This window comes from Ambystoma mexicanum, chromosome 3q (assembly GCF_040938575.1).
Source record: "Ambystoma mexicanum isolate Mex_15411 chromosome 3q, UKY_AmexF1_1, whole genome shotgun sequence".
In the NCBI taxonomy this organism is placed as follows: Eukaryota; Metazoa; Chordata; class Amphibia; order Caudata; family Ambystomatidae; genus Ambystoma; species Ambystoma mexicanum.
In genome coordinates this window covers 269,459,313-269,482,108 of record NC_090926.1, presented here as the reverse complement: position 1 = coordinate 269,482,108, position 22,796 = coordinate 269,459,313, and the positions used below count along the sequence as shown (strand labels likewise).

General features: G+C 48.1%; 1 protein-coding gene across 1 annotated transcript in view; it reads right to left on the bottom strand.

The window, feature by feature from the left end:
* CS (citrate synthase) overlaps positions 1–22,796 on the bottom strand; it is a 257,651-nt gene that overhangs the window by 157,093 nt on the left and 77,762 nt on the right. Inside the window, exon 2 of the mRNA XM_069653742.1 lies at positions 21,050–21,097. Within this exon, the coding sequence (XP_069509843.1) occupies positions 21,050–21,097 (48 nt within the window). The remainder of the gene's footprint in view (positions 1–21,049; positions 21,098–22,796) is intronic.

The following is a 22,796-nucleotide window of genomic DNA, read 5'->3' as shown; positions in this document are numbered from 1 at the left end:
AGGAACCCCGTTGGACGAAGGGTTTGCTGGTTAATTGGCCGAGGGATTTAAGAGTATCGTACTCATCCTTCGCACTTTTGAGGGCATCTTCGACTGCCTTGCCAAAGAGGGGATTAGGTTCTACCTGCACGTTAATTAGGGTGGCCTGTGTTTCCAATTTAAACCCAGACTCCAAGCCAAGCAAGGCATTTGATATGGGTGCCCTCTGCAATGATGCAACCCACATTATCTGCGGCGTGAAGGTTGTTTAAGAATGCAGCTAGATATCTGCTTGCCTTCTGAAATGGTGCTTAGTAGCTGAGATTTTAAAGGTTCTGGAACCACCTCAACTTGGCGTTCCAGCTCATCCCACTTAGGACAGCCATAACTAGCTCAGAAGGTGGTCTTCTTAGCAATTCTTGCCTGATAAGCCGCTGAAGACGCAACCTTTCTACCAAAAGGCGTTTATTTTTTTACTCTCTTTATCTGGTGGGGCTTCAGCCGATGCCAGCCCTCTTTTCTAGTAGTTACGACAAGTGAGTCAGGCTTCAGCTGACCCCTAATGTACAGTGGATCTGTAGGTGCTGGGTTGAATAATTTTTCAATGCGAGTGTTGACCGCCCTTGTGAGGTTAGGTGTAAGCAGGGAAGGCTGGATACACCTCTGGATGGACTGTAAAATGTGGATGAACTGAGTCGCGCCCCTCGTCACCAAGGATGTCCTCCACAAAGTCTGTGTCCTCCTGGGTGTCAATATTGAAGTGGTGCACAGTTTTTAGCAGCAGCTTGTTATATTGTAGCTGATTGTCTACTGGAGAGTCTACCACTGGCCGATCCTGGTGGTCAGACGACTGGATGCCATAAATGTCGTCACAGAACTGATTTTGGCTGCATTGGTCTCAGAGTCGGGGTCCTGAGACCCTGAGGGGGTCGATAGCGTATATGTCCTGAGAGGGGTCTTGATAAAGGTAAGCTGGTGGGCCCTGGGCTGAAGTGCTGGGCTGTGAGATGTCAAGACATGGCATCTTTGCAGAGGGTTGTTTTGCAGCCCCCATTTGAGAGGAGTCCCCAAGGGAATAAAGTTCTTCAGGGTGCCTGCCCATGAAATCAACAAAGCAGGACATCCTCTTCATTATTCTGTTGAATTGTTCAGGGGTCCACTCAGTGTAAATGTGTAAACATGAGGGGGTAGATGTGCGTTGAGAGGGTGTCGGATCCCTGTGTTGCATTATCTACAGGGGAGGAGGAACCAGCACCCCGAGACACAGTGAGCTTGTGTGGCCAAGGCATTGAGGATTTAGTTAGTTTTGGCGTGCATCTTTAGAAGGGTAGCAGGGACTTGTTTTTTTAATAAGTTCTTGCATCTTTGGCGTAGAGTTGGCAGACGCTGATGCGCCTTTCACCGCATGTTTGTCGGCGCACGGCAGGAGGGCCTTTTTATGTGCAGTCCCTGGAACTGCTCCCAACGCCAGTTCAGGTGGCCTGTCATGCGGCAAAAGCGTGAGCGATGGCCCACAGGACAGGGAAGGTTCAGAGACTTTCTCCACGGACACTGCGTGGGCTACGACGGGCAACGACTGACGATGGTTAGCCACGGGTTGTGTGTTTAGCGTGCTTGGGCCGCTGGGTGGAGTCTCCGTCAGAGCTGTAGGCCGGCTTAGTGGAGTCGGTGGGCCTGCACATCGGGTTCTGATGGACCCCTCACCTTTGGCGTCACTCTGGACACCAATACTGCCCTCACTGGAATCCCCAGTCACGTCAAGGAGGATTCAGCCTGCATGGCGTGGACAGCCTAGTGCCTTGTTCGGTGGTCTTTTAGAGCAGTAACATTTGCAGGACTTGCAGACCTTTTTGTCTTGAAACACCTTTTTTTGTATGGCACCTTACAAATAACCAATAAACAAAATAAACAACCTGCCTCGCATCTATGTCTTCTAAGTGAAGCACATAAAGGGTTTTGCAGCAGTGGCAGTGGGTAATGAGGTGGAGACTGCATGAGCTGTTCTTACTCCAAGACCTCTAGTGCCACATGGAAATCTCCTTTGCCCTCTACCTCTGTCCAAAGGAGGAGTAGAAGCAAAAAGAACGCCCTATCCAGCCCTGGGAAGGTCGATGCTGCTGTTGAGGTTGACGGATGGCTGCACCCAAGGATTTTGCAGCCGCCTTAGAAGCGATCATCAGCCTTTGCCCCAAAAAGATTTGTCCCATCAAAGGTCATGTCCAGACATCAGGCACAAATACAGATTTGCACAGCCATGCAAATCGTACGACAGCACTGGCTCCTATAGATCAACCAACACAGTTTGAAGCATCCAATCCAGATTGAAGAGACCGACAAGCAGCCCCCTTACCATCACGGATGATCCATCCCTCATTTCCCCTCAGGAATATTTTCAGCCACTTGGGAGACCACATCCCACAAGGTGAATGTGCATTTGGCTAATCCGCAAGACGCGTTAATGGCCTTCAGCCACTAGCGGACATTCAGAGTTGCTACAACTCAAGCTCTGACTCCACCCATTCCCGCCATACCCCTAAACATGAACGCCAACTGCTTCCCTAAGAGCGGCACTGGCCGAGACACCCGCATTTATAGCTCGCATAGCCTCCTACGTGCTCTGCTCTCTCAGCAAAACAATCAGTGCCACATGACAAGGCTACCGGAGGTCCACTCTCACAGCCAATGCCTGGCCACACGCCCCCTCTCCTCTCTTAGTCAGGCGCACCCGACTCTTGCAGGAGGGATGCTTATCAGAAATCTCAGACTAGGATCCTGATTCTGCAGCATAACACGCCAGTCTACACCTCAGGAATTGGAAATTAGAAACTCACACCTTAGGGTGCGCACAAGTGCCAGCACCGTTTGTTAACTAGCTGCAACCCTCAGCCCAGCAACTAGTCCCTCCAACAGAAATCCCAAGGGAAAAGTAAAACCTCATTTCAATTTTAAAGTCGCACAGAACGGCATTGTACAAGCTAACTAACTACCCAGGCTGCACTCTCAACCCTGCATCCTGCCTAAAAATAGAGCAGACTCAATACACAACAGCCCACCACCTCACTATCCCCAGCAACCAGAAGGCTAAGTATACCCTTAACCTCCCATTCACATGACCCCAAAACCTTCTGCAACAGCTCTCATCCTCGCAATGGGAATCAAGCATTACCCAGACACCAGCTACCTACCCACATAGCCTCTCATAATCAAGAAACCCCCCTTCATTCAGCCTCCGTCACCCTGCCCACAGTCACTCAACCTCTAATTACCTGCACCCTTATCAACACTCGCTCCCTTCCTGCCCATGCACTGGATATCAACGACCATCACCAAACACAACCTGGACACTAGCCATCACAGAAACCTGGCTTCATGAAGCCTCTGGACCGGCGCAATCTCTAGCCATACCCACAGGGTTCAAGAACTTCCGGAATGCCAGACCCTCCTCCAGGGGAGACGTAGTCGCCCTGATTAGAATCCATTCCCCTCAGACAGTTTAACACATCCACTGATGGTAATACAGACCTCTTACCAAACTTTCACCATCACACACATGTACACTCAACATCCACCTCATCTACCGCCCTCCTGGCCCCTCCCTAAACTGAGGCAAACCTACTTCATGTTCTCCAGGATAACTTAAAAGCCCACTCCAAAATCATATTGCTAGGAGAACTCAACCTGGGCCTCAGTGACACCAACGACATACCCGCTAAATCATCATCATCCAACGCCCTCGACACCCTGGGCTTCACTCAATGCATCACCAATCGTACCCACAGTAAAGGACGCACTTTAGACTGGATTGCCGACCACAACTGCGAAGTCTCCTCTAGCACCAACTCACTCTTGTCCCTAGTCAGACCACCATATTATCCACTTCTCAATCCCCTAAGCCCAAAAACCGCAAATCACTACCCAAACCACTTCCTTCGGCTGTCACACGGAGCTCAGAGTGTCACCATAGACAATATCCTGCCCTTGCTCAATACTCCACGCCTCCAGCCCTCTTTCAACACCAAATCTCTAGTGGATACTTCCTCTTCAATCTCACCTTAGCCCCACCTAGTTCCTCATTAATCAAAAACAGTCATTCCAACTCTTGGTTTACCCACACCTACAACTACGCACCCTGAAACGACAAGCCCAGCTAATGTGGCTAAAGAATCCCACCGACACTGCAAAACAGAACTTGTCAAAATTTCCAAACGCTACAAAGCAGCCATAATAAGGGCCAAATCAAATTCCTTCAATACCAGAACCAGCAATGCCAAGTCAGCCACAAAGGAGACTTTTACCATCTACAGACAATTAGAATCCCCAGCAGCACCCCACAACCCTCACTAAAGACGAGACCTGGTGCACAAAACTCTTAGGGAAAAATGGACACCAAAGGCCCAAAGGCCCAAAGTTGGCGTTTTTTAAAAATATGTGCCCCGAAAACTTTACTTGAAGTATCTAACAACAAGATAGGGTCAGTCGCCCTTCTTGTAAATCACAACAATCAAGCTCAGGACGGCCCAGAAGCAATGCCACTTCCTGTTCGGACCACAGCACACCCAGTGCCCCCGTTTCCAGCCATCTGCAGGAAGGAACCAGCCTCCCTACAACACCATGCCAGCACCTTAATTGGATGCCCCAGGGAGATCAGCGGATGTTCTTCAAAAGAAATCTGAATTCGTTTTTACAGCGTTCTGAGAAAAGCACTATGCCTAAATGTGCTAATTTAAAGCTGAGAACCTTTACAGCACAACACAGAGCTCCCACTTCTGCTGAATCCATTGAAAATGAAGGAGAAGGTACTCTGTCCAAGATGGCCCCTGCCATGTGCTCTGGAGAGCCCTCCCCGAATGCCTCGCACAACTCCCGCTTCAGCTGCACTGCGATTGGCCCAGAATCAGCCTGTTTGCTGCCAGTATCAACAGCCGGCAGGCCAAGCTCAGGAAGGCCCAGAAGTAAGACCACTTCCCCTCAGGACCTGTCAGGGCCTGGAGGCCTGGGCACAACTCTGTTGCATGCTCCCTCGCTGCCCACCAGAAAAATCCTACCATGCAGCAGCCCCTTCGTGGTCTCGGACATAGGCAAGTGCAATGCCGATTCATACAATCCTCTGTCCGTCCACTGCATCGCAGCTTCACCCCCGCATCCAGGTTCCTTTTTTCACCCCAAACACAACCTGCCCGCTCTGCCACCCACCATGTGTCTGCACGCTACCACCCACTATCTGTTACGCTAACCTGTTTCCCACACGGGCGTCGATCGGACCCGGACAGCTGCGGTCTCCCCCAACGTGATGTGTAGTGCCGAGATGACTGTCTGGACTGGCCGGCCTAATCTCGTCTGCTTGACCCGTATAAGTATTCTCCTGCAAGTGGAGAAAGGGATTTAGCCACCCGTGGATTTTAGTGATGGCCCCCTCCCACTGTTCTCGTTCTCCCCACTTGTCACCTCCGATATCCCCTTTAGTAACCTCACCTTATGTTTTTAAATGATGAGCTCTCCATCCTGCGTGGCATGCAGGGGCGCGTAGATGCCAGTTACTACACTTGTTTGAAGGTACTGGAGGAGTTCCGGAGGAATACTGACTCTGGGGTTCATAAAGTTCAAAGAGTTCAATATGTTCGATGTTCACTTTTGTTCCATTCCCTTGTTGAACTGCAGCTGGTCCAAAAGAATATTGCCTGGAGGCAGCTGATGGCGTTCAGGTAAGAGTCTGTATTTCCCAACACTGTCCGGTAAAAGTTGCATGAGTTTAACTTGTTGTTTTCTCTCCCTTTATAGGTGCGGCATATGAAGATGAGGCGTATTAAAGAGTAATGCCTCCGGTGGTAATCAGGTAAGCCTATGGTGGTAAGAGATTGTATTTGTCAGCTCTCTTGGCTCACCTTGTTATTTCTTTTGTTTTCCCCCAGGTGCTGGAGTTCGACGAAGAAAATGATGGGAGGAAGCACCGAGTCGAAAGATGCTGTGGACTGGTGAGTATGACGTGGCGCTGCTGCTGGCGATGCGACGCGTGCTGGAATAATGTCCTTTCCAGGCTCAGAGACGTGCTGGATCCGGAATCAGGTAAGGAATTAAAATAATGCCCGTGATCTAACCTTTTCTCCTTCTTTCCCCTTTTTCTAGGAGCTCCGGGTTCGAGGCGGGCATGGCAGAAGACTGGATGCGTACTTGCAGGCCCGGTGAGCGTTACGCTGCAGGATGCATAATAACACGAAGCGTGTGCTGCTGTTTGGGCGTGGGTTAAATAGCCTACAAAGTAGTTCCAGGTAAGAAGTTCCCCAGAACCACACCCGAGTAAAAAATAGTCCCTGTAATAAAATAGTCCCATCCAGGCCTCACGTTGGCTTGGATTCATTTGCAGTATGGTCTGCATGAGGGAAGTAATGTCTATGAGCCTGGCGCCTATGGCGCCAGGACTGGTTTCTAAGATGAGCCTGGCGCCTAAGGCGCCAGGACTGAACCCAAACAGCCCCCAGCCGGGGCTGCTGGGGTTTTAACAAGTATCTGGATGCCTACTCCCGGGGCTGATGTACACGATCCGGATGCCTGGGGGTTGGCATCATGACACTATCCCAACCCTCTCGCTCAGCTGCACACTGCATCCATCAGTCCCATCCATTGCCCAACATACCCTCACAGCTTTGCACTCTTCAGCATTGCGTACTCCCAGTGGTACACATGAAGTCTCCACCCTGGCCAGCAAATATAATCTTGCTCAAAAGCAACCTTCTCTACTCTTATCCAACATATGCCTGGCCCCTATGGCCTGCATTCCTTCACCCCGACACCCCAGATCCCCAATCATTAACAGCTGATCACGCAATGAAACCATCTAATAAATGCCTTCAACCCTTGTTTATCATTTGGCGCTCCAAATGCACCTGATGCTACCTCCATTCTGTTACATGACTCGCTTGATGTTACTGCTTTGCCGCCGAAGCCACTCCAATTGTTAGCTCGTTACACTCTCTACTTCACTACAAAGTGGTGCGTGCCTCGCTAGATACCACTGCCATGTGCTCCGCCCCATAAGTTTACCTGAAATGTGCCAAATCTGACTACAAAGTAGGTGTTTTGCATGATGGCACTGCCTTGTATGCCCCTTCTGATTGCAATGTTTTGTGTGCCTCATCCAAGGATTATACTATGGGTGTTTCACCCAATAACAATTTGCACCCCAGCAACCAGTTAGCCTCCATTCATGGTCCACCTGCTTTGCCCATCTCCTCTGGGAACTCCTTGTACCCACTACAGCCCTGAACACCTCTAATGGTGTAGGAGATATGCCGACAGACATCAGGCCCACCTCCTTCCAGACCCCTGCGAAACCCTTCATTCAGTCTAACATCCCGCACTTCCTCCCCACTCTCAGGCAATCTCGCCCTACCCAAGCTACTGCCCGTCAAAGCTTGCAAGCAACCCAAACGACTTGCACCCCCAGGCCTAAACCCATGACCCCCCCCCCCCCCCCCCCAAGTCTCCCCACAGAAGCTCTAAGATTACACAACCTAAGCTCTATAACTTCCTGGAACCCTGTGTATCTCCAACAGCCCTTCTACCCTATCACAACCAACCTCAGACTGCTTAGGTTATCGAGACGGACCTCACAACCACCACCCGAACACCTGCACCCTACCATGAGTCTGCATCCCAACCAATCGCCTCCTACTGACCAGAACAAAACTTAATTGCGTCCTTATTAACATCAGATCCCTGGGCGCCCACGCTATAGAAGCTCATGACCTTATCGACAACCAAATTGACCTACTAGCCAACACAGAATCCTGGCTACATAGTGCCTCGATCCACAGAGCACACTGCTAACGCCATTGGTGGCGGAGTCGCCGTCATCTACAAATCTGACCTCCATTTCCGTTCCATTCCTCTGCCTCATACTCAGGGATATGAAATGCTATTACTTAAACATCAGACTAATCCCCAGACTTCTTTCACCATTCTCCTGCTCTACCGGCAACCCAATGCCTCCAGCTCACCCGAGTTTAAATCCCCTCCTCATAACACCCTTCCTGAAATCAGTCACCAAATGCATTATTTGAGGTGACTTCAATCTGCGTTTCAATGATCATAAAGCTACCAGTGTTGTCCAAGCCCTCCATGACATGAACTTCTCACAACTTGTCTCGGCCCCTACCCACATGCAAGGACTCACCCACGGTTGGATACTTACAACTAATTCGACCATCGACATCTCATCAGCCCAGTCCCATGGACCGATGACCAGCTGACTGAATTTAAACTACATCACTCAAACCCCCCGAACACCAGACCACCACCCATCCAAATCCTAGTGAGAAGTACTCAGAAGCTCACTCATGAAACTCTCAAACCCACCTTGGTTACTCTTACTGAAACACGGCCTCTCAACTGCAAAGCCCCACGGCCCTCGCCAACCACTACCACAACAGCCTCCTAGCCATGCTAGATCAACATGCTCCCTTAAAAAACAAATCTTTGAAACTTTTCAAACCCACTACCATCTGGTTCACTAATGAACTAGTTCTACTCAGCAGACAGAAAAGAGCCATTGAGCATTTACATAAACACCCCACCCCCAAGAATGCCTCCCTACTCGCCACCACTTCTAAGACCTATAAGGCCACTATTTTTGGGACTAAAGCCGCCTCCTAGGACAACAGAATTAGCACAAGCTCCAACACCAAGGAACTCCTTGCGCGAATTAGAAAACCAGTGTGCACAAACCACCTTAGCTCAGCCTGAAAAAGAGTGGTGCACCACTATTCAAACTGCTCCAACTACCAAAATCAATGTACTCTGACAAAATAAAGAATAAGCCCTACTCGCTGCCAAACCTACGCACCAATCCAACACAACTCAAGCCAAGCCTAGCACCTCCGCCTCCACCTCCACCTCCACCTCCACTCTGAAGCCAGTCCCTAGCTTTTCCCCCCTTCAACCTGCAAGGATACCTGCCCTGCCAACATCATAAAGCTCTGCACCCCCAGCCTTACACCCTCCCCCGCCCCCATCAATTACAGAATGTGTTAACTCCTCATTCAATTCATACAATATACCCACTACTATTAAAGCAGCCTTGGTTATACAACCTACTAAAAAAAGTCCCTTGACCCGACAGTACCTACCAACTACAGGCACAGTACCCTTCATGCTCAAAATCCTAGACCGCATCTCTTACCTACAATGGCAGCATTTTCTAAAACACTCTCCTTGGCATCAGACAATGTGGTTTCCGACCGAAACATATTACTGAAACTGCCCTTTTTGATCAAAAAATGCAACTGGACAGCATTAGAGATGCTGGCAATGCTGCCTCCCTACTCCCTCTCCGCTGCATTTGATCTCGTGGACCACCACCTACTCTGCCATCACCTTTCCGGGATCTTCCACTTCTCACTCAAGACAGTGCGATGGATCAAATCCTTTCTAAGTGACCGTACCTCCAGAGTATTCATTGACAACTATTCAGCTGACCCCGTCCCTCTTGGTGTCCCACAAGGCTCTTGCCTTTCTCTGACCCTCTACAACACCTACACTAAACCGTTTGACATACTTGACACCCTAGGCATCACCTACACCAACTTTGCGGACGACACGCAAATTCTCATCCCCCCTCTCTTCCGCAACTACACTAATGACTGTCACTGCATCATTTAGTCTTAGATGGCTACCCAGAACCTTTGCCTCAATGATGAGAAGACAGTTACTCATTGTAGGCTCTCCCGCTCGCCTCAAAGCCTTCACCTCCCCCACCCCCCTTCACCATTAACGGCTCTACCATCCCTACATGCCAAAACCCTGGGAGTTAATGTAAATTAACCATGATGATGCATGTCAATTCTCCGGCATCCTCAACCTCCCACACCACCAAACTTCTCATTAAGCAGACAATTCCTGAGCCCCAACAACTGCCTCACACTCTGCAGAGCCATTATCCTGAGCAAACTAGACTATTATAATGCCCTGTTCAAGGGCACATCGGCGTCCAATCTAGCTAAGATACAGCTGCTTCAAAACAAAGCCCTCTGGGCCTCTGCAAATCGGACCACATCCAATAAAAGCACGGATTGACTTCAAAACCTGGACTATAGTGCACTGATGCATCGACAATGAAGAAACAGCACTGTCACTCACTCCGCTCCGCTCCTCTGACCAGCTCACCCTAGCTGTTCCACGTTTTAAACTAGCCAAAGCAGGAGGGGTTGAATTTCAGCACCCCACACTTAAGAAATGAGCCCTCCTAACCAGCATTCAAGCGACTGTTGAAAACTTGGCTGTTCAATAGAACACAAAGCATGAACTGGCCTCTATTTTGCCCTTACTACTTCCTAACACAATCTGTGAAGTGTTTACTCTTATTACCCTGTACAAACGCTGCAATAATTGTGGGTCTCGGCGTTAGGCAATTGTTAACAATAAAATTAAAATAAAATCTTTCTTCCGAGAAGGGGGCCATTTATTAGACTTCAAGATATCCTGAAATACAACGCTCAAAAGAGTGTACCAGAGGTTAATATTTGACTTTAGGGTGGCGTTTGCCAAACCATTTGGGCCAGGAGCATTGGAGGCTTTACTATTTTTAATTCGATTTTTAATTTGTTAGGTCTGCCTCTAAAGCCTTCGACCAGCGTGTATAGACTACTTTCACCATAACATTCTGGAAAGAAGGCCTTCCAAGTCTCGGCTTCAATAGGTTGGGATTGAACAGATCGCTGAGATAAAGGGTCTTTCACCAACCTCTAAAATGTGCATGTATCTTTGCGTATAATAGAGCCTAGTATAGCATCAGCGATATATAAAATAAAGCGGTGGCCCTTAGCCTACTTCTTGTATTTTTTTTGGATGGGTGACATTGCTCACTGTAATCGTATTTCTGATGCTTGTATCTGCTTAGATTCACACGCTCTGCATAGTCCAACATCTAGTGGTAGTTGGACTATTACAAGATTTGTTTTCTAAACTCAAAAAAGCACATTGACTGGCCGGGTTAGTAATAATTTCCCTAGTGTGAAGTCTACTGTACCCATGGTCCTTCACGCGTCAGGTCCCTCAGATTGTTTCTGGCATGAGGTTGCATGAATTAGCACGAGATGTGATAAAGCAGAATGAGCGATACCTCTATGCGCCTTCGACTCCAGAGGGGAGGAAGGGTGGGCGCATGTGAATCTAAGCAGATATAAGCATCAGAAATACAATTATGGTGAATAATGTATCCCTTCTGAGGCTTGTGAATCTGTTTAGATCAACATGCGCTGCATAAATTAGCGAGCAGCATCTGGAGAAGGAGTTGAGACGTGAGAAGGTGCAGCGGCAAATAGATGCTTGTCGCACCAGTGAATCTGCCTTAGAGGGAGTGTCAATGCAATAATGCTGTGTGAAGTTATGAATGGAACTCCATGTAGCTGCCTTGCAAATGGCATCAAGGGGGACGTTTGCAATGAAGGCTAAGGTAGCTCCTGTACCTCTTGTAGAGTGAGCCCTGTGAGAAAAAGGTAAAGCTTTTTTGGATAGGGAATAGCAGAGTTGTATGCATTTGACTGATGGCCTTCCCTACCAGATGTTATGGAAACAAAGAGCTGGTCTGTTTTCCCTAGGGATTTAGTTTTGTTCACATAGTACCAGACTGCACTCTCTACATCTTGTGTATGGAGGCTCCTTTCTGCTGAGTTGGATGGATTTTGAAAGAATGTAGGAAGTTTGATAGATTGATGAATATGGAACTTTGAAATGTATTTCGGTGAAAACCTAGGGTTGATGGTTTTGCCCTTGTGGATTACCAAGAAAGGTCTTGTACGGACAAAGCCTGTAGCTCACTGACTCGTCTTATGAAGTGATGGCTACCAGGAATGCAGTTTTGAGGGTCAGATGTGTTAGGCTGGCCTTGTGCAACGGGCGGGCCCATGAGTTTGAGAGCACAACATTTAGATCCTAGCTAGGTGGAGGGTTAGAAATGGGGCGGGGTATAGCCTCTTTACCCCTTCCATGATGGCCTTCATGACTGGAACTTTCCACCAGCACACCTTTCTCTGAAGTGGTGTAGGCAGACAGCCACCAGGTGTACCTTGATGGAGTTAAATACTAGGCCAGAGTCTCGTAGGTAAAGCATGTAATGCAGAATGTTGGCAGGAGAAGATTCAATTGAATTCAAGGATTGCGTCCTGCACCATATCACAAACCTTTTCCAGTTGTTGAAGTAACAATGCCTGGTGTTTGGTGTCTATGCTTCTTTTAGGATATCCATACACCGTTGTTGAAGATTTAAATGACTGAACTCTGACTTCAGGAGCCAGGCTGCCAAGTTCATAGCTTGAGGCAGAGGATGGAGATGCTCCTTTGTCTTGTGATAACATGTTGCATGGGAACTTGATCCGGTTGCACATCGCCAGTTTGAGCAGATGTGGAAACCAGAGTCGTCTTGCCCACGTGGGAGCAACAAGGATTAGAGTTGCTTGTTCCTGGTGCATCTTGTGCACTATCCTGCTCAGGAGTGGTGTTGGGGGTAACAGTATAATCAAATTTCCCTGACCAGTTCATCCACAGGGTGTTTAGGCCTGTAGCAAAGAAAGCTAATGGAGATGATCCCATTGAGAAAAGGTTCCAACTAGAACATCTGTTGAGTTGCCACTCGTGTTCCTATCTGCTTAAAGTATCTGCCAGAGCATCGAGTTCCCCTGGAACATGTTAAGAGGTTAGGAATATGTTCCGCTTGAGTGCCCACTTCCCTATTTTTGGGCATAATCTGGACAGAGTGTGTGCCTCCCTGCTTGTTTATGTAGAACATGGCAGTGATGCAGTCTGAGGATGTGCACTATTTGACCTGTAAGGTGTGGCCGAAAAGCTTGTAGAGCTTAAAGAATTGCCACAAGTTCTAGGAAATTGATGCGATTTTTGTCCATGGTGCGTGTCCACTGGGCGTGGGCTGTGTGGTGTAGGAAGTGAGCTCCCCATCCGGCAAGTGAGGAGTCTGTAGTTAGGATAGCCTGTGTTGGTGGAATCTTAAAGGTTTTTCCTTTGTCCTTGGACCAAAAGCGAAGAACTTGTACCAGGGGTAGTGAAACAACCACTAGGATTGCCCCATTGACCGCTACCATTTTTTCCAATAACCACTCCTTCACTGGGCGCATAAGCGCCTGTGGAACCAAGTGTATGCATGAGGCAATCATCCCGATCAAGCGCATTGCTTTGCGTAGTTATCCGGCGACCAACTTTGTAATGAGGTACTTGCAACAGTAGGTTTTGTATCCTCTCGTTTGACAGGAAAGCTAGCTCCTCCGGTTTTTAAGATGACTCCCAAAAATGGTTTTAATTTTTTTCGTTGATGGAAAAGGTTGATAGTTTTTTGGGTGTTGTATCTGCAGATTTGAGGAGACTACCCAGGTTATAAGCCAGTCGTCTAGATAAGGGTACACAGGGTTTGACTCTCTGCAGAGGTGTGCTGCCACAACTGCGAGCACCTTCGAGAACACTCTTCGGCCCAAGGCAATTCCAAAGGGGAGCACCTTGAACCGCTATCTGGAATCGCAGATATTTTCTGTGCGCTGGGAAAATTGACATCTAAAAGTATGCATCTTTCATATCCAATGCTGCCATGCAATCCCCCACGTTTTAAGAGCATGGTCACGCGAAACCTCTGAAGTTTTGACATAGGTGTTCACTGGATGCATGGATAGGTCTTACTTTGGCACAAGTACATTGAATAAATACCCCGGTTTACCCGATTTGCTGGGACAATCCCTATGGTGTCTTGTTCAAGCAGGATTTTTACTTATGCGCCGCTCTTCCGGTGTCATCTTTCTGTGTCTTGGCGGGTGGTTTTTGCAAGAGATCTATCCAATACACGCTTGCTACTGTGGACAGTACCCACTTGTGTGACGTAATCCCCTTCCATGCGTGGGAGAAATGTGAGATTCGACCCCCTACCAGGGGGTCATGGGACAGGACTTGGAGCAGTGGGTCAATGCTTGGGTGGGGAGGAGCCTCTGGCCGGGGGGCCTCTATCTCTGGATTTTTTATGACCTCTGAAAATTAGAAGAGCCCTATGATGAAGACTGCCCACCTTGATGGAACACGGAGTAGTGTTCCGTGCCCTGAAACCTCCTCGAGTTCGAGGAACCCCGTTGGACGAAGGGTTTGCTGGTTAATTGGCCGAGGGATTTAAGAGTATCGTACTCATCCTTCGCACTTTTGAGGGCATCTTCGACTGCCTTGCCAAAGAGGGGATTAGGTTCTACCTGCACGTTAATTAGGGTGGCCTGTGTTTCCAATTTAAACCCAGACTCCAAGCCAAGCAAGGCATTTGATATGGGTGCCCTCTGCAATGATGCAACCCACATTATCTGCGGCGTGAAGGTTGTTTAAGAATGCAGCTAGATATCTGCTTGCCTTCTGAAATGGTGCTTAGTAGCTGAGATTTTAAAGGTTCTGGAACCACCTCAACTTGGCGTTCCAGCTCATCCCACTTAGGACAGCCATAACTAGCTCAGAAGGTGGTCTTCTTAGCAATTCTTGCCTGATAAGCCGCTGAAGACGCAACCTTTCTACCAAAAGGCGTTTATTTTTTTACTCTCTTTATCTGGTGGGGCTTCAGCCGATGCCAGCCCTCTTTTCTAGTAGTTACGACAAGTGAGTCAGGCTTCAGCTGACCCCTAATGTACAGTGGATCTGTAGGTGCTGGGTTGAATAATTTTTCAATGCGAGTGTTGACCGCCCTTGTGAGGTTAGGTGTAAGCAGGGAAGGCTGGATACACCTCTGGATGGACTGTAAAATGTGGATGAACTGAGTCGCGCCCCTCGTCACCAAGGATGTCCTCCACAAAGTCTGTGTCCTCCTGGGTGTCAATATTGAAGTGGTGCACAGTTTTTAGCAGCAGCTTGTTATATTGTAGCTGATTGTCTACTGGAGAGTCTACCACTGGCCGATCCTGGTGGTCAGACGACTGGATGCCATAAATGTCGTCACAGAACTGATTTTGGCTGCATTGGTCTCAGAGTCGGGGTCCTGAGACCCTGAGGGGGTCGATAGCGTATATGTCCTGAGAGGGGTCTTGATAAAGGTAAGCTGGTGGGCCCTGGGCTGAAGTGCTGGGCTGTGAGATGTCAAGACATGGCATCTTTGCAGAGGGTTGTTTTGCAGCCCCCATTTGAGAGGAGTCCCCAAGGGAATAAAGTTCTTCAGGGTGCCTGCCCATGAAATCAACAAAGCAGGACATCCTCTTCATTATTCTGTTGAATTGTTCAGGGGTCCACTCAGTGTAAATGTGTAAACATGAGGGGGTAGATGTGCGTTGAGAGGGTGTCGGATCCCTGTGTTGCATTATCTACAGGGGAGGAGGAACCAGCACCCCGAGACACAGTGAGCTTGTGTGGCCAAGGCATTGAGGATTTAGTTAGTTTTGGCGTGCATCTTTAGAAGGGTAGCAGGGACTTGTTTTTTTAATAAGTTCTTGCATCTTTGGCGTAGAGTTGGCAGACGCTGATGCGCCTTTCACCGCATGTTTGTCGGCGCACGGCAGGAGGGCCTTTTTATGTGCAGTCCCTGGAACTGCTCCCAACGCCAGTTCAGGTGGCCTGTCATGCGGCAAAAGCGTGAGCGATGGCCCACAGGACAGGGAAGGTTCAGAGACTTTCTCCACGGACACTGCGTGGGCTACGACGGGCAACGACTGACGATGGTTAGCCACGGGTTGTGTGTTTAGCGTGCTTGGGCCGCTGGGTGGAGTCTCCGTCAGAGCTGTAGGCCGGCTTAGTGGAGTCGGTGGGCCTGCACATCGGGTTCTGATGGACCCCTCACCTTTGGCGTCACTCTGGACACCAATACTGCCCTCACTGGAATCCCCAGTCACGTCAAGGAGGATTCAGCCTGCATGGCGTGGACAGCCTAGTGCCTTGTTCGGTGGTCTTTTAGAGCAGTAACATTTGCAGGACTTGCAGACCTTTTTGTCTTGAAACACCTTTTTTTGTATGGCACCTTACAAATAACCAATAAACAAAATAAACAACCTGCCTCGCATCTATGTCTTCTAAGTGAAGCACATAAAGGGTTTTGCAGCAGTGGCAGTGGGTAATGAGGTGGAGACTGCATGAGCTGTTCTTACTCCAAGACCTCTAGTGCCACATGGAAATCTCCTTTGCCCTCTACCTCTGTCCAAAGGAGGAGTAGAAGCAAAAAGAACGCCCTATCCAGCCCTGGGAAGGTCGATGCTGCTGTTGAGGTTGACGGATGGCTGCACCCAAGGATTTTGCAGCCGCCTTAGAAGCGATCATCAGCCTTTGCCCCAAAAAGATTTGTCCCATCAAAGGTCATGTCCAGACATCAGGCACAAATACAGATTTGCACAGCCATGCAAATCGTACGACAGCACTGGCTCCTATAGATCAACCAACACAGTTTGAAGCATCCAATCCAGATTGAAGAGACCGACAAGCAGCCCCCTTACCATCACGGATGATCCATCCCTCATTTCCCCTCAGGAATATTTTCAGCCACTTGGGAGACCACATCCCACAAGGTGAATGTGCATTTGGCTAATCCGCAAGACGCGTTAATGGCCTTCAGCCACTAGCGGACATTCAGAGTTGCTACAACTCAAGCTCTGACTCCACCCATTCCCGCCATACCCCTAAACATGAACGCCAACTGCTTCCCTAAGAGCGGCACTGGCCGAGACACCCGCATTTATAGCTCGCATAGCCTCCTACGTGCTCTGCTCTCTCAGCAAAACAATCAGTGCCACATGACAAGGCTACCGGAGGTCCACTCTCACAGCCAATGCCTGGCCACACGCCCCCTCTCCTCTCTTAGTCAGGCGCACCCGACTCTTGCAGGAGGGATGCTTATCAGAAATCTCAGACTAGGATCCTGATTCTGCAGCATAACACGCCAGTCTACACCTCAGGAATTGGAAATTAGAAACTCACACCTTAGGGTGCGCACAAGTGCCAGCACCGTTTGTTAACTAGCTGCAACCCTCAGCCCAGCAACTAGTCCCTCCAACAGAAATCCCAAGGGAAAAGTAAAACCTCATTTCAATTTTAAAGTCGCACAGAACGGCATTGTACAAGCTAACTAACTACCCAGGCTGCACTCTCAACCCTGCATCCTGCCTAAAAATAGAGCAGACTCAATACACAACAGCCCACCACCTCACTATCCCCAGCAACCAGAAGGCTAAGTATACCCTTAACCTCCCATTCACATGACCCCAAAACCTTCTGCAACAGCTCTCATCCTCGCAATGGGAATCAAGCATTACCCAGACACCAGCTACCTACCCACATAGCCTCTCATAATCAAGAAACCCCCCCTTCATTCAGCCTCCGTCACCCTGCCCACAGTCACTCAACCTCTAATTACCTGCACCCTTATCAACACTCGCTCCCTTCCTGCCCATGCACTGGATATCAACGACCATCACCAAACACAACCTGGACACTAGCCATCACAGAAACCTGGCTTCATGAAGCCTCTGGACCGGCGCAATCTCTAGCCATACCCACAGGGTTCAAGAACTTCCGGAATGCCAGACCCTCCTCCAGGGGAGACGTAGTCGCCCTGATTAGAATCCATTCCCCTCAGACAGTTTAACACATCCACTGATGGTAATACAGACCTCTTACCAAACTTTCACCATCACACACATGTACACTCAACATCCACCTCATCTACCGCCCTCCTGGCCCCTCCCTAAACTGAGGCAAACCTACTTCATGTTCTCCAGGATAACTTAAAAGCCCACTCCAAAATCATATTGCTAGGAGAACTCAACCTGGGCCTCAGTGACACCAACGACATACCCGCTAAATCATCATCATCCAACGCCCTCGACACCCTGGGCTTCACTCAATGCATCACCAATCGTACCCACAGTAAAGGACGCACTTTAGACTGGATTGCCGACCACAACTGCGAAGTCTCCTCTAGCACCAACTCACTCTTGTCCCTAGTCAGACCACCATATTATCCACTTCTCAATCCCCTAAGCCCAAAAACCGCAAATCACTACCCAAACCACTTCCTTCGGCTGTCACACGGAGCTCAGAGTGTCACCATAGACAATATCCTGCCCTTGCTCAATACTCCACGCCTCCAGCCCTCTTTCAACACCAAATCTCTAGTGGATACTTCCTCTTCAATCTCACCTTAGCCCCACCTAGTTCCTCATTAATCAAAAACAGTCATTCCAACTCTTGGTTTACCCACACCTACAACTACGCACCCTGAAACGACAAGCCCAGCTAATGTGGCTAAAGAATCCCACCGACACTGCAAAACAGAACTTGTCAAAATTTCCAAACGCTACAAAGCAGCCATAATAAGGGCCAAATCAAATTCCTTCAATACCAGAACCAGCAATGCCAAGTCAGCCACAAAGGAGACTTTTACCATCTACAGACAATTAGAATCCCCAGCAGCACCCCACAACCCTCACTAAAGACGAGACCTGGTGCACAAAACTCTTAGGGAAAAATGGACACCTTGAACATGAAAATCCTTTAACAAGCAAGACCCCCACAACCACTAGCAAAAGGCCCCCCCATTCCCTCCACTTCTCAGTTCTTCCTCAGAGACCTCTCCGAAATATAAGTCACCAAACTGAATAAAAATCTTAAACCTTCAAAATGCAACGTTGACATGGGCCCCGCATCCCTCAAAGATGCGCTGACATATTAACACCCCCATCATCCTAGCCATCATAAACGCCTCTTTTGCCCAAAACACTGTTCCAGCCAGTCTCAAAGAAGCATGGGTCCTTCCACTCCTGAACAAAAACATCCCTTGACCCATCCATTCCCTCAAACTATCACTTAAACTACTTCCTCCTAAAAATCTTGGACTGAGCAGCTTACCTGAAAGTCCAACAGTTCTTGGAGGACAAATCCTAGGCCATGGTACTGAATCAGCCCTTCGACCTAAAAAAAAAAATTCAGCTAGACTAGATCAGGGATGAGGATAAATCTTCCATGCTCCTCCTCCGAGACTTCTCTGCGTCATTTGACCTGGTCAATCACCAAATTCTGTGCCTTCACCTCGCCACTCACTTCTCAGCCTCGGCGATGGTCTGGACCACTTCCTTCATAGAAGGGAGAGTGATGAGTCTTCTCAGAGATCGCGAATGCCACTCCTATCACTTGTGGTGTGCCACAAGTGTCTTGCATCGCCCTAACTACAATCCAGGCCCCTATTCAACATCTTAGACTCCCTCGGCACAGCTTACACCAACTATGCAGATGACACCCAAATCCTGATCCCTCTCTCAGGCAACTACACTGGATGGCAGCCAATTAACTGTCTCAACAGTGACAAACGAGAAAGCTTAATTGTCGGACCACTAAGCGCCCTAAAAACCCTCAACAATCAATACACTGCCTTCCAAATTAACTGTCCCATTCCCGTCTCAAACACTATTAAGACTCTAGGGGTCTAGCTGGACGTCTCACTCACTATGAGCAGATAAGTAAGCGCTGGTACCTCCTCAGCAGCCTACGGCACCAAGGTCCTCAATGCGGCCACACTCTTCCTTTCCAAAAACAATTGCCAAACCATTGCCCAACCAACATTGGCTCCAAGATAGCTTACTGCAATGTCCTATTCAACGGCACCTCATCCAGAAACATCCACAAACTCCAAGTCATCCAGAATAACGCACTCCGAGCAACCCTGAATATCCCTAAGAGAGCACATCTCAAGAGCTAGAAGAGAAGCACACCGGCTCCCCCATCCAAGAGTGCATCTCCTTCAAAACACTGGCCATTGCCCTAAAGTGCCACCTTACCACTCCCAAAGAATCACCAAAGCCCACTCATCTAGACACACTAGGACCCCCTACACTGATGATCGACTAAATGTTCCCAAAGTAAAGAGATGCAAAGCCAGAGGCTCCAGGGTCCCCCTACCTTGCTGCCAAACTTTGGAATGACCTCCCACCCTCCCTGAGAGCAGAGAAATCTTATTGGATCTTCTGCAAAGCACTTAAAAAGCAGCTTTTCAACTAAACTTCAACTCCCGCTTACTCGCCAGGATTTTCCCCCTGCCACACCTACTACTGCTTGTTTTTAATGTATGATAATTGCCACTTGGTTATTGTACCTGTGTTAAAAAACAAACTAAGGAAATTGGGCAGTGCATGCTATTTATACCAGCGTCCACATCACTTATGAGTGCAGAGACGAAGTAGCCTTGAGACATTGACCAACGAAGCATGGTGCTGATGAAAAGGTTTCAGAAACTACAAGCAGGATATCGGTATATCGGAGATGAGGAATCTGTGGGAGGACGCAATCCATTAGAAAAGAGGGGTTAGATAGTGTGTTGAAGAGTGGAAATTGTGTGGGTGTTAAGAGTTTGTAGCTGGATGGTGGGGGAATAGCAGAGGTGGTAGTGGAAAGAGTGGAGAATCTGAGGAAGGAGGGTAGTAGGAGGAAAGGGGAGAGTGCATACAGTGGAGGTAGAGGACGAGAGAGGGAGGGAGGAGAAGTAGGCAGGGGTAAGATCATAACAGGGATGAGGAAGATGGAGAGAAAAAGGAAGGGATATTAGTGCCAAGGAGAGAATACTGCAGAGCTAGAGTTGTCTGGAGAGGGAAGGGCAGAGAGGAGGAAGGAGAGTCAGCAAGTGGTAGAGGGGTGGAGATAACATTTGAAGTTGATAAGACTAGAACAATACTTGATCAACATTAAACAGTTCCCTGAGGGATTGAGCAGGCTACAGCATTTAGGTAATCTCTTAGCACAAAGTAATATTTAGATAGTTGTTACCGATCAATAGACCAACAGCTTGGCATCATAGTGGGACGTAGGGACACTTGGGCAAGGGTGGAAGGAGCCCACCTGGGAGGTTGAGAGAGCATCAGTGACTGCCATAGACTGGCTGCACAAGCCTTCCCAAAACATTCAGGTCCAAGCCTTTGATAAATTCAGTGAAATGAAAATACTAGTCAGTCGATCTTTGAAGCCATCTGTTCAGTAATACATTTTTAACAAAAGAGTTGATAAGAACACAGTTATTCAAACAATAGAAGTTGGTGGACATACTTTAAGTAAATGGAAACTGAGGCAATTGTGAAAGAGAACTTACTGTAGCGGAGCTTAAATGGCGGGCAGCAACACCAATACAGGGTAAAGCCTGCAGAGGGGAAAAAAAGGTAAGCATGGTGGTTAGATTCGCACAACAGGAATTGGAAGAAAAATCAGTTACAGATTGTATTATGGTCATCAACTAAGCAGGGGCGTCAATGGGGCTGGGGGTAGAAACTGCACCTGCGACCCCCAAGGTCTCCCTTGCTACCGCTAAAAAAAAAACGTTTAAAAAAATGTTTTATTGAAGCTCCTGCGGCTGTAGCAAGTGCCATGTGGCTCTGTTTTTAGAGGGGCTGGCTTTCTTATTCTGTCCCCTTGGGGGTTCCACAAGTGTAACACTTTGAGCAGTGACCCTAAATAAGAAAGAATAGGAAAAACAAAGGTGTCTTTCTGGAATTCTATACAATAGTTGCTAGGCTCATTAAAGGTTTATTTCAGGCCCACTCCAAGGGATGAGTAATTGATTTAGTCTGTTCTTAAACACCTAAAATGTACAATGCAGACAAACATCCAAAAAACATTTAAAGTACAAAAGCATCAATTTCGAACGATGTATTTTGCTTTTCGCAAGTTGCAGTTATATCATGTTTTTTTCTGCCGTTGCCTCGGTTACGTTCACAAGACACTCCAGTTCGGTGTCTTTGGTCCCTTGATAAAATTCTTGTGCCTAAAAGCTTGTGTACAGTGTAGAAATGTTGGAACATAGCACATAAAGTGGCCCTTAATTTCATTGGTTTGTTGTTATGTGCATCTTTCCCATCTCCAAGGAATGCTGTTCAGGATGTTTGTTTGCATGCATGAGGTAACGAGTCCCCAGAGTAAGGGATGCTGTGTGAGTGTGCCGCTTTCTCTAAATTCTTTACTACACAGTTATGAACCCTCCCAATGGTATGTATTTTGCCAACCTTTGAAGCCTGAAAAGTAGAACCACACAGGCTTGACACATGGCCAACTTTGCACCAGACTTGCAATGAACTGGTCTGCAAATCTCATTTACCAATTTAAATGGTATCCACTACAGAGTGTAGTTTGCTTTCGGACTTGGAGAACAGTCTTCAGACATCTAATTGCTAATTTTACTATAACCGGTAAGATAGCTCAGCGTGTTGAGCGCTGACTGCTGCGATGTGTGCGTGATCTGCAGGTTGCAGGTTTGAACCCCGGCATGGCCAACTCAGCCTTTCATCCTTCGGAGGTTGATGAATGAGTACCAACAAGGTTGGGTGATAGTGTATGTATATTTGTTCTAGACAAAGCGATTCGGCGTAAGTGCTATATAATAACACATCATTATCATTTCGCCTTTGACGTCTGCTTGCATTCACAGTAATTTGGTAATATGGGCCTATACACACAGACATTAAGGCTACATATCTAGTGCGCCATTCTTCTATGAAATGTATGGGATACATTACACACCGTAATCGTATTTCTAGTGCTTTTATCTGCCTAGATTCACATGCTCTGCGACTTCTACTAGATGTCAGGACTATGCAGAGTATTACAAGATTTGTTTTCGAAACTTGAAAACAGATGTCGACAGGGCACGCCCTAGTGTGGCGTGTACTGTACCCATGGTCCTTCACGCGTCGAGGTCCCTCAGATTGTTTTTGACATGAGGTCGCATGAAGTCTAGCGCGAGTACAGATGTTGTAAAGCAGAAACACAGAAGCCCAGAAACATCTATGTGCCATCTACTCCAACAGGGGAGAAAGGGTGGGCACGTGAATATAAGCAGATACAAG